This window comes from Rhinoderma darwinii, chromosome 3 (assembly GCF_050947455.1).
Source record: "Rhinoderma darwinii isolate aRhiDar2 chromosome 3, aRhiDar2.hap1, whole genome shotgun sequence".
Classification (NCBI taxonomy): Eukaryota; Metazoa; Chordata; class Amphibia; order Anura; family Rhinodermatidae; genus Rhinoderma; species Rhinoderma darwinii.
In genome coordinates, this window is record NC_134689.1 from 99,454,409 (window position 1) to 99,471,456 (window position 17,048).

The 17,048-nt window shown below is 40.7% G+C and overlaps 1 protein-coding gene across 2 annotated transcripts in view; it reads left to right on the forward strand.

Moving 5' to 3' along the window:
- CPEB4 (cytoplasmic polyadenylation element binding protein 4) overlaps window positions 1–17,048 on the forward strand; it is a 111,150-nt gene that overhangs the window by 76,383 nt on the left and 17,719 nt on the right. For both annotated transcript variants that reach the window (XM_075856511.1, XM_075856512.1), the window contains 3 exons: window positions 3,443–3,616; window positions 6,794–6,883; window positions 9,185–9,303. In XM_075856511.1, the coding sequence (XP_075712626.1) occupies window positions 3,443–3,616; window positions 6,794–6,883; window positions 9,185–9,303 (383 nt within the window). The remainder of the gene's footprint in view (window positions 1–3,442; window positions 3,617–6,793; window positions 6,884–9,184; window positions 9,304–17,048) is intronic.

Here is a 17,048-nt window from a genome sequence, read left to right on the forward strand (position 1 = left end):
ACACTGGATTAACGTTAATCAAGCAGAATCGCTGTGTATGTGGCTGCAGATCATGTTCTAGTAAGAACGCGATTCTGCTGTGTAAATGAATGGAGAGGAGTGCATGATGCTGATTGGTCAGCGTCATACACTCCTCTGTACAACACCCACTTGGTCGAAAGTAAAAATACGCCCACTTGGGCATTAAGAAACTCATTAGCATAAACCAAAATCGCTCCTAACGTTGTGAAAATAGATCGTTTTTTTAAATAAAAAGCATTACTGTCACCTACATTACAGCGCCCATCTCCTTATATAGGAGATAGGACACTTATAATGTGGTGACAGAGTCTCTTTAAGGGAACAATTTTTGAAGTTGGAATGACCCACCAAGTGTTTGTTTCAAGATGTAGGACTTTTCTGGTTCTATTATTCAGTTCAAAACTACTAGTCCTTCTCAATGTATTAGAATATCATCAAAAGTTTATTTATTTCATGAATTCAATTCAAAAAGTGAAACTCACCTATTCTATAGGTTCATTACACACAGTGTGATCTATTTCCAGCATTTTTTTTCTTTTAATGTTGAAGATTATGGCTAACAGTTAATGAAAACCCAAAATGTAATCTCTCAGAAAATTAGAATATTCTATAAACCCAATATCAAAAATTATTTTTATACCAAAATGCAGGCCTACTGAAAAGTATGGCTTCTAACTTATGGTATCTTAATTTTTTTTTGTACTTTTTTTTTTCTTTGCTGCATAGAAAAGCGCAGATGACTGAACTTTTTGAAAGCAAAGTCATTTTGCAAAAAATGGCGGTATATTTTTTTTTTTAACATCGCTACATATGCCACTGCTGTATGCATATAAAGTGGCAAACGTCAAAGCCTACTATCAAAGGTATACATCGGGCAATACTCCCGATGTACACGTCCCACAGAGGACTGACGTAAAATGAATAGAACCTATGATGATTCTCCTGTGTATTATGGAGTCCGCTAGAGAAGGAGGAAGAGGCTGCTGGGTAATCTAAAGAGGAAGGTAAATCCTCTCATAGCTTCTCTCCCACTTTCTCCTCAGTGGCTGCTGCTGGTTCTGTGTATGTAGAGAGAGACCTAGACTAAGGCTGGGTTCACACACCTTATTTACGGACGGAATTCTGACGTTTTAGCCTCGAATTACATCTGAAAATACGGCTCCAAAGCGTCGGCAAACATCTGCCCATTCATTTGAATGAGTTTGACGATGTTCTGTGCCGACGGTCAATTTTTTTACACGCCGCTGTCAAAAGACGGCGCGTAAAAAAGACACCCGTGTCAAAGAAGTGCCTGTCACTTCTTGAGATGTAATTGGAGCCGTTTTCCCTTGACTCCATGGAAAAACCGCTCCAATAACGTCCATAATGGACGATGCGAAAAACGCCTGCACATGCCGTTATGTCTGAAATTCCGGAGCTCTTTTCTCCTAAAAACCGCTCCGTAATTTCAGCCGTAATGGAGGCTGCCGTGTGAACATACCCTTACCCTTTACAAGCAGCTGTCTGCTTCTCTTTCCATACGAAAATCTTTTTCCATGGCAGATAAATAACAATATTCTGTTTGTTTGAAGTTTAGTTCAGGTTCGTGGCTGAAGGTGAGAATATGTTGCACGCCATTTGCTTTTCGCTGATTTGACTACCATTAGCGTAAGCAAATTTTCCAGTTTTGATTAATTTTTGGATAATTTATATGAAAAATAGGGGAATTGAGTCAGCGAATCATCAAGATGGCGAAACAGGCGGATTGATTCACTTACCCCTACTTCTGGTGTGATCTGAGCAGAAGGCTTCACTTCAGCTGGTGTATATTCTGCAATTGTGGAAATCTCAGGGCAGTTAAAATATTTTGAGAAATGAGAAAGTAGAGCTCTGTCCTGTAAGGCAAAAGTTCACATCTATTTTTTTTTACTATACGTCTGATGTGCACGTTTTGACATGAAAAAACTGTGTCAAAACGTCTACAACAGGGTGTACTTTGATTTCTATGGTCAGGACGGATGCCCTTACAGTGTAGTTTGTGCATACGTTTTGTGTGCTTACGTTCTATCCTTTTAGGTTTTTTTCCTGTCCTGAAAGGCGTAGTCGGTACTTTTCAAAAACTTCTACCACACGTATACCTTTTAATTTGTATTGAAGTCAATGGTAACGTATGAACGACCTATGCAATCTTAAATGCGTAAAACTTATACGTTTTCATCACTATGTATAGGAAATGACCCAGATTATGAGACACCACAATGCCTCCCCCTGCCAAGCTCCTCAGTACTGGCACCAGAGAACACTGCCGCCACTCCATACTTCTTCACTTTACAAATATTGACTTTACAAAGTTTGATTTAGCTCAAGAACAAAAAATGTATAAATTTTTAGAAGAGCGGACAAACGTATGACTTGTACTACAAAAAACCGTAAGCGTATGTTACAAATGCATGCGTTTTTGTACGTTTAAGAAGCTATATGTCGTTGTATACCACAAATGTGTCCACAAAACGAGTAGTGAACGGAGCCTAATACGCAGGGAAATCCTCGGTTTTGATGGCAATATGTATTTGGGAAAAGTCTTAAGTTATTTTACTTTTCGGAATGGATGTCCTCTCCAGCAGATCCAGCCTGAAGGTGTACAGAATGACTGTAGGGCGTAACACCACACGCTCTTTTTGAAACAATTGTTTTATGAATTGACGAATTAACAAATTCACATCTAAATTGCACTTGGGGTTGAAAGGTGTAGTAGGATATGAGAAAGTAATGATCTGTGGCATGCAATTGATGTCTGCAGTAGGCATTCATGGGTTAAGCACGTTGATGCACTGTACAATTTCAACCTCCAATCCACTCTTTTCTTCATTTTCCTCTGTGCTGCTCTTATAGTAGATATACAGATATTGCAAATGGGAGAACTTCATAAAAAGAGAAAAGAAAGTTATTAATCTCCTCTGTACATGATAACACATGTAATATTGTGATTGGATGGATTCTGTACCAACACGGTTTGTCAAGGTCCGTGTGTAGACCAAGAATAGTGAAAATGGTGTTCTATTCTTTACATCAGTTATGTGGATTCTGTCATTCTCTCCCGCCTGACTCCAGCCTCCATGTGAATAAGGACTTTGGGGCACTTTAAGATGAAGATTTCTTAATAACGAATGGAAGGGTGTGGGTAGTTGGAGCCTATAAATCTTAAGATACAACAGACCATAAACGAATATGGACAAGACCGGAATTCAGTACGTTCCTCCCCTCATATAAATAATAATTTTCTGTGTCCCCCAAACAGAAAACATCATATACTCATTGGTATTTTTTGGTAATTTCTTTGTGTTTTGTTGCATTTTAATGCGTACTCATAGGGCTGGATAATGCAGGTCAATACTGGTGTTGGAAAAGCAGTTACTTAATATATTGTTTTTTTGTTCTTTAGGCCAGTCCTCTCTCTTTCCAATGGAAGATGGCTTTTTGGATGACGGTCGAAGTGATCAAACCCTCCACAGTGGCTTGGGGTCTCCCCACTGCTTTCCTCATCAGAATGGTGAAAGAGTGGAGCGCTATTCCCGCAAAGTGTTTGTGGGTGGTCTGCCTCCCGATATAGATGAAGGTGAGCAAAGTCAATAAAACCTACTAAATAGGCAATAGATGTTTGCCAATGCCATCGTTTTTTTTTTTTGTTTCTTCAGCCCCTAGCAGTGGTACAATATTTATTTATATTTGGGTGTTTTTTTGGACGCTGCATTTGCTAATTTGTAAAGCATTTAACCCCTTCCCCCTGCTTGCATTCTGGGCCCTAATGCCCAAGCCATTTTTCACATTTTTCCATTGTCACATTCGAAGAGCTGTAACTTTTTTATTTTTGCGTCGGCATAGCTGTATAAGGTCTTGTTTTTTGCGGGACGACTTGCAGTTTTTATTGGTACCATTTGAGAGTAGATGCGACTTTTTGATCACTTTTTATCACATTTTTTTTAAGTCAGGATTAACAGAAAACAGCAATTTTTCCATTGTTTTTTATTTTATTTTTTACGGCGTTCACAGTGCCGGTTAAATAATGTAACAGCTTTATAGTCGGGGTCGTTACGGACGCGGCAATACCAAATATGTGTAACTTTTTTGCTTTATTGTAGTTTTTTTTTAATAGTAAAGCATTTTGTAAGGGGAAAAAGTGGGTTTTTCATTTTTTTTGTTTCACTTTTTTTTTTTTTTTATTAACTTTATTAAACTTTTTTACTAGTCCTACTAGGGGACTTCACTATCCTCCGATCGCTATTATAATACACTGCAATACTTTTGTATTGCAGTGTATTACTGCCTGTCCGTTTAAAACGGACAGGCATCTGCTAGGTCATGCCTGCGGCATGATCTAGCAGGCATTCGCTCCAGGCAGACCTGGGGGTCTTTATTAGACCCCCGGCTGCCATAGAAGACACAGACACTCGGCGATTTTATCGCCGGGTGTCAGTGAGATGAGAGGGGGCTCCCTCCCTCTCTCCAAAACGGTTAAACGGTTAACCGTTTAAACGGTTAACGGTTAAACGGGTGAGATCGATACTAATATCGATCTCACCCGGCAGAGCAGGGACGCCCCCAGCCCTCAGCTGCCTCTGGCAGCTGAGAGCAGGGAGATTTCACGGCTCCCTGCTCTGTTTACTTTATTCTACAGCAGCGACTTAGAATAGCGGCGCTGTAGAATAAAGCCCATTAATGACCGCCGTAAAAGGGCGTATCGGCGGTCATTAAGGGGTTAAGATGGGTATTCTGGGACAACAGAGCTCTAAAAAGAAAGTCACTAAATATTGTATGATATATTAGTATATCTACTACACGTAAAGAGAAACTGCACATCCAGATATGGTGGTGCTGAGCTGGTCATGAACACAACTCATTGTGATATAAGTGTTTGTTTGTTTTTCTTTCAACCCGTTAGTGACCGGCCCATAGTCTTTTTACGTCGGTCACTAACGGGCTTTATTCCGATGCCATAGACTTTTTACGTCGCGGCATTCGAATAAGTAAACAGAGCAGGAAGCTGTCAAATCTCCCGGCTCTCAGCTGCCAGAGGCAGCTGAGGGCTGGGGGCGTCCCTGCTCTGCCGGGTGAGATCGATATTCGTATCGATCTCACCCGTTTAACCCCTCTGATGCGGCGCTCAATAGCGTGCACCACATCTGAGTGGTTTTGGAGAGAGGGAGGGAGCTCCCTCTCATCCAACTGACACCCGGCGATAAGATCGCCGAGTGTCTGTGTCTCCGATGGCAGCCGGGGGCCTAATAAAGGCCCCCAGGTCTGCCTGTAGTGAATGCCTGCTAGGCTATGCCGGAGGCATGACCTAGCAGATGCCTATCCGTTTTAAACGGACAGGCAGTATAGTATTGCAGTGTATTATAATAGTGATCGGAGGATCGCATAGTGAAGTCCCCTAGTGGGACTAGTAAAAAAAAAAGTTGAATAAAGTTAATTAAAAAAAAATGTGAAAAAAAGAATGAAAAACCCACTTTTTCCCCTTACAAACTGCTTAACTATTAAAAAACCAAAATAAAGTTAAAAAGTTACACATATTTGGTATCGCCGCGTCCGTAACGACCCCGACTATAAAGCTATTACATTACTTAACCCGCTCGGCGAACGCCGTAAAATGTTTTAATAAAAAACGACTGAAAAATTGCTGTTTTCTGTGAATCCTGACTTTAAAAAAATGCATTTAAAAAGTGATCAAAAAGTCGCATCTACTCCAAAATGGTACCAATAAAAACTACAAGTCTTCCCTCAAAAAAAAAGCCCTCATACGACTGCATCGGCGAAAAAATAAAAACGTTACGGCTCTTCAAATATGGAGACACAAAAAACAATAATTTTGAAAAAAAAAGCGTTTTTACTGTGTAAAAGTAGTAAAACATACAAAAACTATACAAATTTGGTATAGTTGGAATCGTTACAACCCGCTGAATAAAGTTATTGTGTTATTTATACCACACGGTAAACGGCGTAGATTTAGGACGCAAAAAAGAGTGGCGAAATTTCAGATTTTTTTCTATTCCCCCCCCCCCCAAAAAAAAGTTAATAAAAGTTAATGAATAAATAATATGTACCTAAAAATGGTGCTATTAAAAAATACAACTTGTCCCGCAAAAAACAAGACCTTATACAGCTATGTCGACGCAAAAATAAAAAAGTTATAGCTCTTGGAATGCGACGATGGAAAAACGTAAAAAATAGCCCGGTCATTAAGGTCTAAAATAGGCTGGTCATTAAGGGGTTAAAAGACTGAAGATGAACGGAGTAAGGCTTCGTTCACATCTGCTTTACGGTTTTCGTTGACCCGCTCCGTCATAGGAGCAGAATGAAAAAAAACAACAAAAGTGCTGTATGTGTCGCATTACGGACACCAATGGAGCCCGACAGAACACATTGACTTTAATGGATTTCGTCGGGTGTCGGAGGTTTTACCGGAAAAAATAGCGCAGCTTGTTGCACTTTTTTTTTTAATGTTATTTTGGACTTTATCTGTTCCTAACAGACCCTCAAACACATATGTGAACAGAGCCTTATCTTACAGGGGTTACCCTGTATTACATATGTTTATTAAAAAAAAAAAAGTTATAGATAAAGGGACTCTTGACCTAATAAACTAAAGTAAATTACCGTATATTGGTTTAATTCTGTTTTAATAGTGTATCTACTGATGTTTAACATTTGTTTATCTGCAGTCCTATGGAAAAGCACTATTCACTGAACAGTACTATTTTTACTACACTAATGTATCTATGTATGCTTCTTTCAGATGAAATAACTGCTAGTTTTCGTCGGTTTGGTCCCCTGATCGTGGATTGGCCACATAAGGCAGAGAGCAAGTCCTATTTCCCACCAAAAGGTATTTTTAGTTAGCATACAGTAAATTTTTTGATAGTAATAAATGGTTATTTTTTGTTTTAGGAGCTTATACTAGTGCACAAACACAAAGGTAAAAGTACTGTGTTGCTAGTGTACAATGCATAGCTTAGAATATAATAAATTTCACAGCAAATTGTTAAACACCAATGGCTTAAAGAGGCTCTGTCACCACATTATAAGTGGCCTATATTGTACATGATGTGATCGGCGCTGTAATGTAGATTACAGCAGTGTTTTTTATTTAGAAAAGTCAGAATCCTGACACTTCGCTAACACAATCCCGACACTACAGCACAGCAAGAGTAGTCTCGCGAGATTACTCTGTAAACTGTCATTTCAAACGAGATTACGCTTGCTGTGCTGTAGTGTCGGGATTGTGTTAGCGAAGTTTCAGGATTCTGAATACACATCACGTCCTGGCTGGAGGTAATGTATATTCATTGTCATGACACATGAGTAGCGTTACAGTGTGTTTATGTGGCTGCACATAGCAATATAGCTATATCGCTATGTGGTGTGTAAATGAATGGAGAGAAGTGTATGACGCTGATTGGTCAGCGTCATACACTCTGTACAACGCCCATTTGGTCAAAAAGTAAAACACGCCCAGTTGTCCATTAATAAACTCATTAGCATAAAGCTAAAAAAGGGACAAGGTCAAAAATGATCGTTTTTCTAAATAAAAAACACTGATGTAATCTACATTACAGCGCCGATCACATCATGTACAATATAGGCCACTAATAATGTGGTGACAGAACTTCTTTAACAGTGTATATATAACTTAAAAAGTTAGACACCTTTACACTTTAAAAAAAAAAATATTGTTAATTTTCTTTCATAAATGCAAAATTAAGAAACTTTCTAAATAGTCTTCATTAAAACTTTTCTACCATTTTGCTGATGTAGAGTCTGTGCAAATCCTGCAGATAACTAGAAGTGCTGCTGATTCTAACTCCAATCCGTGAATCCACTTCTGATTGACAGACTGACTCATCTGCTGTTCGCCTCCCTTGTCCCAGTGTTAGGCTTGGTTCATATGGGTCGGATACGCTGCAGGAGAATGGTGTGCAGATATTTGGCTAGATTAACCGATGCAGAAAAAGGCCCAAAAAAACCCCTAAAAACAAAGGCCAGAGTTTCCTCTCCTGACGCTTCCATAGCAACGTGTTCAGACTGCCTCCTGTGATGGTTTCATCACACTTGACTACTGTAGTCTGTGATTGTCTGCAACAGTCACATGTGATAAAACGTTATCACAGGATGCCTGTGCACAAAGCAGCAAGGATGTGTTGCCATGGGAGCGCCGTGAGAGTTGAATATAGGTTTGTGTTTTGTTTGTTTTTTTCGGAGATTGTGGAATTTGCTGTAAAACACAGCGTATTCACCGCAAACGCCACAACAATTGACATTTATTGCAGAATTTGACTTCTCTATTAATCACAGCGGGAAATATCTACAAGAAATCTGCAGTGACTCCGCAACATAAATTGACGTGCTGCGGATTTACAATCCACACCGTAGTTCGATTTATGAATGTTTTCTATGTATTTTTTTTCCAGTGTGTGTGTGGATGAAAGTTCTTCAAATCTTATTCACACTGCTGCTACTGTAATACACTGCAGATTTTCCGCCTGCAAATCTGAATGGAAAATATACTACGTGTGAACATATCCTTAGTGATAGCAGAAGGGTAGGGGGAGAAGTTTGTAAAGGGCAGATCGGAGAGGAGGGAGAAAAGCTTCCAATTCTTCAGGGCGGGCAGATCACACAGGCTGTCAGTATCAGACTGTAGATAGGGAGGAGAGCAGAGGGGGAAATCAAACAGACTGTGTGCTGATAGATGACAGCTAGTGAAGGCAGCAGCATCCTGGACAACCACATCCAGCATGTATTACTGGGAGGACACGTGCAAAGAGGAAAATCCTAAAACTAGAAACCGCTTAAACTGAATATCAAGGGGTCTGATAATAAATGAAGGGATAAAGATTGCAGCCTGAAACTTAGTGCAACTTTTTTAACTACAGGTAAGCACTAATCTATATAGACTAGACAATCCCAAAGTGTCCTCTCCGCTATCCAGTGTTGTATGCTGCAGTTGTTTGCATCTAAGGCCTCTAGGTGGTGTGCACACTTATTCTAGCACCACTGGTACTTTGTTGGGCCATTTGCTGGGTCCTAATTGAAAGGAAACCTGACCATTTAACATGGGTTCTGTTGCGTTTTATTTTATGTTTTTTTTTTTTCAGGCTACTTAATTGTCTTGTATTTTATAACCTAGGCTATGCATTCTTGCTGTTTCAAGATGAAAGTTCTGTGCAAGCTCTGATTGATGCTTGCATTGAAGAAGATAGCAAACTCTACCTGTGTGTGTCAAGCCCTACCATTAAAGACAAGCCCGTGAGTATACATTATATAAAATGTCATCATTTTTCTTTGAAGTTGTACTCCAACTTACCTTGCATGAATAAGTATTACCTAATGGCTGAGCCTGCAAAAGAAGTCTTCATTGAATCACCTCCAGTATTTACATGGAGACTTGAAAGCTTTAAAAGGGTGGAACGTCCTGTCATGTACGCTGCTGGACCACTTCAAGTGCGCTTCAGAAGTTCTTCAGTTCAGACTGAGGCCAGCCATCAAAGTGCTGCCAATACTCTGGTTTTGTGAATAGCCCATTAGTAGCAAAAACCTGCTGTGTAAGAAATATAGAAGAAGGGCAAGATGGTTTTGTCTGCTGATATGTAATTGCTAAAAAGAAAGTATTTTGATAATGTAATTTTTGAATTACTTTAGAATTCGAAGTTAATGTTGTACTATTGACATAAAATCAGTAGTCCTGTAATCCGTCGCAGTGAATCAATCGGCTAGCGCCAGATGTCAATAGCCTGGTGACCATTAGCTGTCCAGATGTTGTCAGATGTTTTTCCGACGATGGGTTCCTCCAAGGAGAATCTAATTTAACCAGCTCATCAAACCAGCATTATATTGTGTCACTTTACTTGTGCTTCACGTTACTCAGTAGCATATTGCTTAAAGAAGAACTCCAGGCTTCCCTCTTATTGAGGCTCATTTGGCTCAGTATATGTGTAGCAGTTACTGGTCTGCATATTCCTACTAATGGCTTACTTGTAGTTTACAATCATTCTATCCGTGCTGCAAAGGAGATCATCCCAATATTCACTGACTTCCCAGTGACTTAGTTCTTCTAGAGAGCAGCAAACCTGTGCATAAAGGCTGGCAGAGCAGAAAGACCGACCAGCAGCAAAATGGAGCAATAACTCAAATCTACTTTGAGTTATTATAGTGCAAAATGTATTCCTATAGGTAACAAGTATAAACGACTCAAATTAAACCCCACATGGCTTACACCTTCTGTGAAAGGGGCAATACATGACAAAAAAAGGGCATTTAAAAAATACAAATCTGAGGGTACATCTGTAGCCTTTGTAAAATATAAAGAGCTTAATAAAATCTGTAAAAATGTAATAAAATTAGCAAAAATACAAAATGAAAGGCAGGTGGCCAAGGATAGTAAAACAAATCCCAAAAAATTCTTCAAGTATATAAATGCTAAAAAGCCAAGGTCTGAACATGTAGGACCCCTAGATAGTGGTAATGGGGAGTTGATCACAGGGGATCAAGAGAAGGCAGAGTTACTAAATGGGTTCTTTAGCTCTGTATATACAACTGAAGAAGGAGCAGCTGATGTAGCCGCTGCCGGTGCTGTTAATATATCAGTTGATCTACTGAATTGGATGAATGTAGATATGGTCCAAGCTAAATTAAATAAAATAAATGTGCACAAGGCCCCGGGACCAGATGGGTTACACCCTAGAATTCTTAAAGAGCTTAGTTCAGTTATTTCTGTCCCCCTTTTCATAATATTCAGAGAATCTCTAGTGACTGGTATAGTGCCAAGGGACTGGCGCAGCGCAAATGTGGTGCCTATTTTCAAAAAGGGCTCTAGGTCTTCCCCGGGTAATTATAGACCAGTAAGCTTAACATCCATCGTGGGGAAAATGTTTGAGGGGCTATTGAGGGACTATATACAGGATTATGTGACAATAAATAGCATTATAAGTGACAGCCAGCACGGTTTTACTAAGGACAGAAGTTGTCAAACTAACCTAATCTGTTTTTATGAAGAGGTGAGCAGAAGTCTAGACAGAGGGGACGCTGTGGATTTAGTGTTTTTGGACTTTGCAAAGGCATTTGACACTGTCCCTCATAGACGCTTAATGGGTAAATTAACCCCTTCCCGCTCCTTGACGTACTATTACGTCATGGCAGCTGTATCGTTCGCGCTCCATGCCGTAATAGTACGTCTCGGGAGTAACGGCCGTTTCGGCCGTCCTCCCGACACATACAGGAGCTGTGACGCTGCTGTCTTGTTAAGCAGCTGTCACAGCTCCTACAGCGGGGACCGATCGCCGTGTCCCCGCTGATTAACCCCTTAAAAGCCGCGTTCTATAGAGATCGCAGCTTTTTAGGGGTTAAGCTGCCATCGCCGGCCTGCTACGCGATAGCGGCCGGCGATGGTGACTATGGCAACCGGACACCAAACAATGGCGTCCGGCTATGCCATAGACGGAAGCCTAGTGGGTCCTGACAATGTCAGGACCCACTATGCTTGCTGTCAGTGAGTAGCTGACAGTTCTAATACACTGCACTACGCATGTAGTGCAGTGTATTAGAATAGCGATCAGGGCCTCCTGCCTTCAAGTCCCCTAGTGGGACAAAGTAATAAAGTAAAAAAAAGATGTGTAAAAATAAGAAAATAAAAGATTTAAAAGTAATAAAAGTAAAAATCCCCCCTTTTCCCTTATCAGTCCTTTATTATTAATAAAAATATATAAACAAACAAATAAACTATACATAATTGGTATCGCCGCGTCCGTAACGGCCTGAACTACAAAATTATTTCATTATTTATCCCGCACGATGAACGCCATAAAATAAAATAATAATAAACCGTACCACAATCACAATTCTTTGGTCACTTCACCTCCCAAAAAATGGAATAAAGAGAAATCAAAAAGTCGCATGTACCTAAAAATGGTACTGATCGAAACTACAGTTCGTTACACAAAAAATAAGTCCTCGCACGGCTTTATTGATTGAAAAATAAAAACATTCTGGCTCTTAGAATAAGGTAACACAAAAAGTGAATGATTGTTTACAAAACGTATTTTATTGTGCAAACGCCATAAGACATAAAAAAAAACTATAAACATCTGGTATCGCCATAATCGTATCGCCCCGCAGAATAAAGTGAATATTTTATTTATAGCGCATGGTGAACGCTGTAAAAAAAAAAGAATAAAAAAACAATAGTAGAATTGCTGTTTTTTAGTCGCCACGCCACCTAAAAATAGAATAAAAACTGATCAAAAAGCCGCATGCACCCCAAGAAAACTACACTGGATTCCTCAAGGGTTCTAGTTTCCAAATTGGGGTCACTTTTGGGGGGTTCCCAATGTTTTGGCACCACAAGACCTCTTCAAACCGGACATGGTGCCTAATAAAAAAGAGGCCTCAAAATCCACTAGGTGCTCCTTTGCTTCGGAGTCCGGTGCTTCAGTCCATTACCGCACTAGGGCCACATGTGGGATATTTCTAAAAACTGCAGAATCTGGGCAATACGTATTAATTTGCGTTTCTCTGATAAATCCTTTTGTGTTATAAAAAAAAATGGTATAAAGAGGATTTTCTGACAAAAAAAAAATGTAAATTTCACCTCTACTTTGCTCTAAATTTCTGTGAAACACCTAAAGGGTTCATAAACTTTCTAAATGCTGTTGTGAATACTTTGAGGGGTCTAGTTTCTAAAATGGGGTATTTCATAGGGGTTTCTAATATATGGGCCCCTCAAAGCAACTTCAGAACTGAACTGGAACCTAAAAAAATAAATAAATGAGGCAATACTTTGCTTCTCACATTATACTGATAATGAGCCGTGCCCACCCCGAGATGACCCCAGTTTTGACCGTTTGTATAAACGGAGACCCCTACTAGACCGTTCCAGTGCCCAGTTTTCCCCAGCATACACCCCGAGAAGTGTTTTTCTATTGATGAGTCCCTGGTACATTTTAAAGGGAGGGTTCAATTCCGCGAGTACCTGCTGGGTAAGAGGGCAAGGTATGGCGTGAAGATATATAAGCTGCGAGAGTGCATCAGGGTATACCTACAGGTTTAGGATATATGAAGGAAAGGCCACCCCCAAACCAGACTGCATCCTGGACTACAATAGGTACATGGGAGGGATGGACTTGTCAGATCAAATCCTGAAGCCCTACAGCGCCATGCGGTGTGGTATAAGAAGCTGGCCGGGCACATCATACAGATGGCTTTGTACAATGCGTACGTGCTACGTCGATGTGCAGGCCAGACGGGAACTTTCCTGGAATTTCAAGAGGTGATTATCAAGAACCTAATCTTTAGGGACCAAGAAGGGGGGGGGGCACCCAGTACTTCTGGAAGCGGGGCCACACGCATTGTACCAGGGCGGCAACACTTTCCAGTTCCCCAAACTGGCAAGAAGGGAAAAAGTCAAAAGAGGTGCAAAGTCTGCTATAAGAGGGCGATAAGGGATGACACAATATATCAATGTGACACGTGTCCCGAATAACCAGAGCTCTGTATGAAAGTGTTTTAAAATTTATCATAAATCCCTTGGTTTATAATTTACCCCAATTTTACTTACCCTGAAGCACTCCGCACAGCTTATCCCCCCTCGTCTTTCCCCTCTGAGCCCTGCTGTGTGCCCAGGCAGCTGATAACAGCCACATGTAGGGTATTGCCATACCCGGGAGAACCCACATTACAGTTTATGGGGTGTAGGTCTCCGGTCAAAATGCTCACTACACCTCTAGATGAATGCCTTAAGGGGTGTAGTTTTTAAAACGGGGTCACTTCTTGCGGGTTTCAACTGTACTGGTACCTCAGGGGCTTCTGCATACATGACTTCACACTAGAAAATCCCCAGTAGGCCAAATGGTGGTCCTTTCCTTCTGAGCCCTCCCATGGGCCCAAACGGCAGTTTATCACAACAAATGGGGTATTGCGGCACTCAGAACAAATTGTGCAACAGAATGGGGTATTTTATTTCTTGTGAAAATAAGAATTTTTGAGCTAAAATGACATATTATTGGAAAAAATAGATATTTATTTAATTCCCAACCCAATTCAAATAAGTTCTGTGAAGAAACTATGGGGTCTAAATGGTCACATTACCCATAAATGAATTCCTTGAGGGGTGTAGTTTCCAAAATGGGGTCACTTCTGGTGGGTTTCCATTGCTTTGATACCTCTGGGGCTCTGCAAATGCGACATGGCAGCCGAAAACCAATCCAGCAAAATCTGGACTCCAAAGAACACACAGCGCTCCTTCCCTTCTGAGGCCTCCCATGGGCCCAAACGGCAGTTTATTGCCACAAATGGGGTATTGCTGCACTCAGGAGAAATTGGGCAACAAAATTGAGCATTTTGTTCCCTGTGAAAATAAGAAATTTTGATAAAAAATTCCATCTTATTGGAAAAAATGTCGTTTTTTTAATGTCACAGCCCAATTGAAATAGGTGCTGTGAAAAAACTGTGTGCTCAAAATGGTAACAACAACCATAAATGAATTCCTTGAGGGGTGTAGTTTCCAAAAGTCAATCTTACCTGCAAACGCTGATGCTGCTGCAGAATCAACTGTAGCCTCTGGTGCCGATGTGGCCGTCACGATGCAGGACCTGTGAGTGACGTCACAGATCTGCACTGTCAGAAGCTGGGCGTTCTGAAGAGAAGAGGATGTTACTTCTCTTCACAGCGCCCAGCTAGTGAAAGTATTAAAAACGCCCCGATGTACGCACATAATACACACCCACTTGGACTTTTACTTTTAAACACACCCACTTGGACTTTTGCAAGCCTCATTTGCATAACTACAAAAATGGTCATAACTTGGCCAAAAATGCTCGTTTTTTAAAAATAAAAACGTTACTGTAATCTACATTGCAGCGCCTATCTGCTGCAATAGCAGATAGGGGTTTCAAAATCTGGTGACAGAGCCTCTTTAAGGCCAAAACTAGGCTGCGTCCTTAAGGGGTTAAGGCAGGGGTGGGCAAACTTTTTGACTCGCGGGCCACAATGGGTTCTAAAATTTGACAGAGGGGCCGGGCCAGGAGCATTTGGAGGGAGTGTTTGGGCCGGATATACTAAAGCATTAAATGTAGTGTGTGCAAACCTCATAGCACAGTAAGAACACTACAACCCAATTTATTAACTGTCTTTCAAATGTGAAAAATAGCCCTTATCAGTTAATAAATTTGTCTCAAGGAATATGCAAGATATGGCATTTACATACTATTTCGCAGATACTGGGAGGAGGAAATGTAAATAGATTAAAATAACATACGCACTGTGATTTATCAAGAAAAAAGTTCTGTTGACTCTGTAAATTAGCTGCCAACCTCTGAGCAGTAGCCGCCCGTTCTTGTGTTGACTGCTTGCTAGCATAGTTTGCATGCTTCGTGGCAAAGTGACGGCTGATATTGTACTCTTTGAAAACCGAAGGGCTTAATGGTGACGTGAAACGAAGTGAAAATTAAAGTGAAATAAAGAGAAATACGCGCCACATTAACCCCTTAATGACCGGGCCATTTTGCACGTTAATGACCAAGGATTATTTTTTGTTTTTCCACGGTCGCATTCCAAGAGTCGTAACTCTTTTTTTATTCAGTCGACATAGCCTTATAAGGGCTTGTTTTTTCCGGGACGAGTTGTATTTTGTAATTGTACCATTTTTAGATGCTTATAACATATTGATTAACTTTTATTAACTTTATTTTAGGAGAGAATTGAAAATAAGCAGCTATTCCAGCATTAATTTTCACGTTATAAATTTACGCCGTTTACTATGCAGCGTAAATAACATGTTAACTTTATTCTATGGGTCGGCACGATTACAGGGATACCAAATGTGTAAAGGTTTTATATGTTTTTTCTACGTTTGCACAATAAAAACCCTTTTAGAAAAAAATTACTTGTTTTTGCATCGCCGCGTTCCAAGAGGCGTAATTTTTTTATTTTTCCGTCGATGTGGCCGTACGTGGGATTGATTTTTGCGGGACAATGTGTAGTTTTCATTAGTACTATTTTGGGGTACATAGGACTTATAGATGAACTTTTATTTTATTTTTTATGGGGGGAATGGGAGAAAAGAGAGAATTTTGCCGTTGTTTTTTGCGTTTTCTTTGGACGCCGTTCATCCGGCGGTTTAATTAATGTGTTCATTTTATTGGTCAAGTTGTTACGATCGCGGGGATACCATATATGTGTATGTGTTATTTGTTTTGACCGTTTTATTAAATAAAACCACTTTTTGGGGCAAAAAAGTAGTTTTATTTGACTTTGACTGTAATTTTTTTTATTTTTTTTTTTCACAAACTTTATTTAACGGTTTTACTTTTTTTTTTTTAGTCCCACCAGGGAACTTCACTATGCGATATGCCGATCGCATATATAATGCTTTGGTATACTTCGTATACCAAAGCATTATTGCCTGTCAGTGTAAAACTGACAGGCAACCTGTTAGGTCATGCCTCTGGCATCGCCTAACAGGCAGATGCTGAAGACAGACCTGGGGGTCTTTGTTAGACCCCCGGCTGTCATGGAAACCCGACGGCGACCCGCGATTTGTTTGCGGGGGCGCCGATCGGGTGACAGAGGGAGCTCCCCCCTCTGTCAAACACATTAAATGCCGCTGTCACTGTTGACAGCGGCATTTAATGGGTTAAACTGCCGGAATCGGCGCGTGCTTCGATTCCGGCAGTTGCAGCAGGAGCCAGGCTGTGTATAACAGCCGTGCTCCTGCCGCTGATCGCGTGGGTAAACTGTCAGTACCCGCGCGATCACAGGACGGATATATCCGTCCTCCTGCGCGAACTAGCAGCTGCTGAGGACGGATATATCCGTCCTTCGGCGTTAAGGGGTTAACAACGGTCAATGTGTTTTGAGTGCGCCATCTATTGGGAAAACGTGGGCATTGCAGGGAAAGGGGAAAAAAAAGGAGGTTTTTACTATTATTTGGACAAGTTCGGCGGGCCGGATTAAAAAGCCTAACGGGCCGTATGTGGCCCGCGGGCCGTAGTTTGCCCATG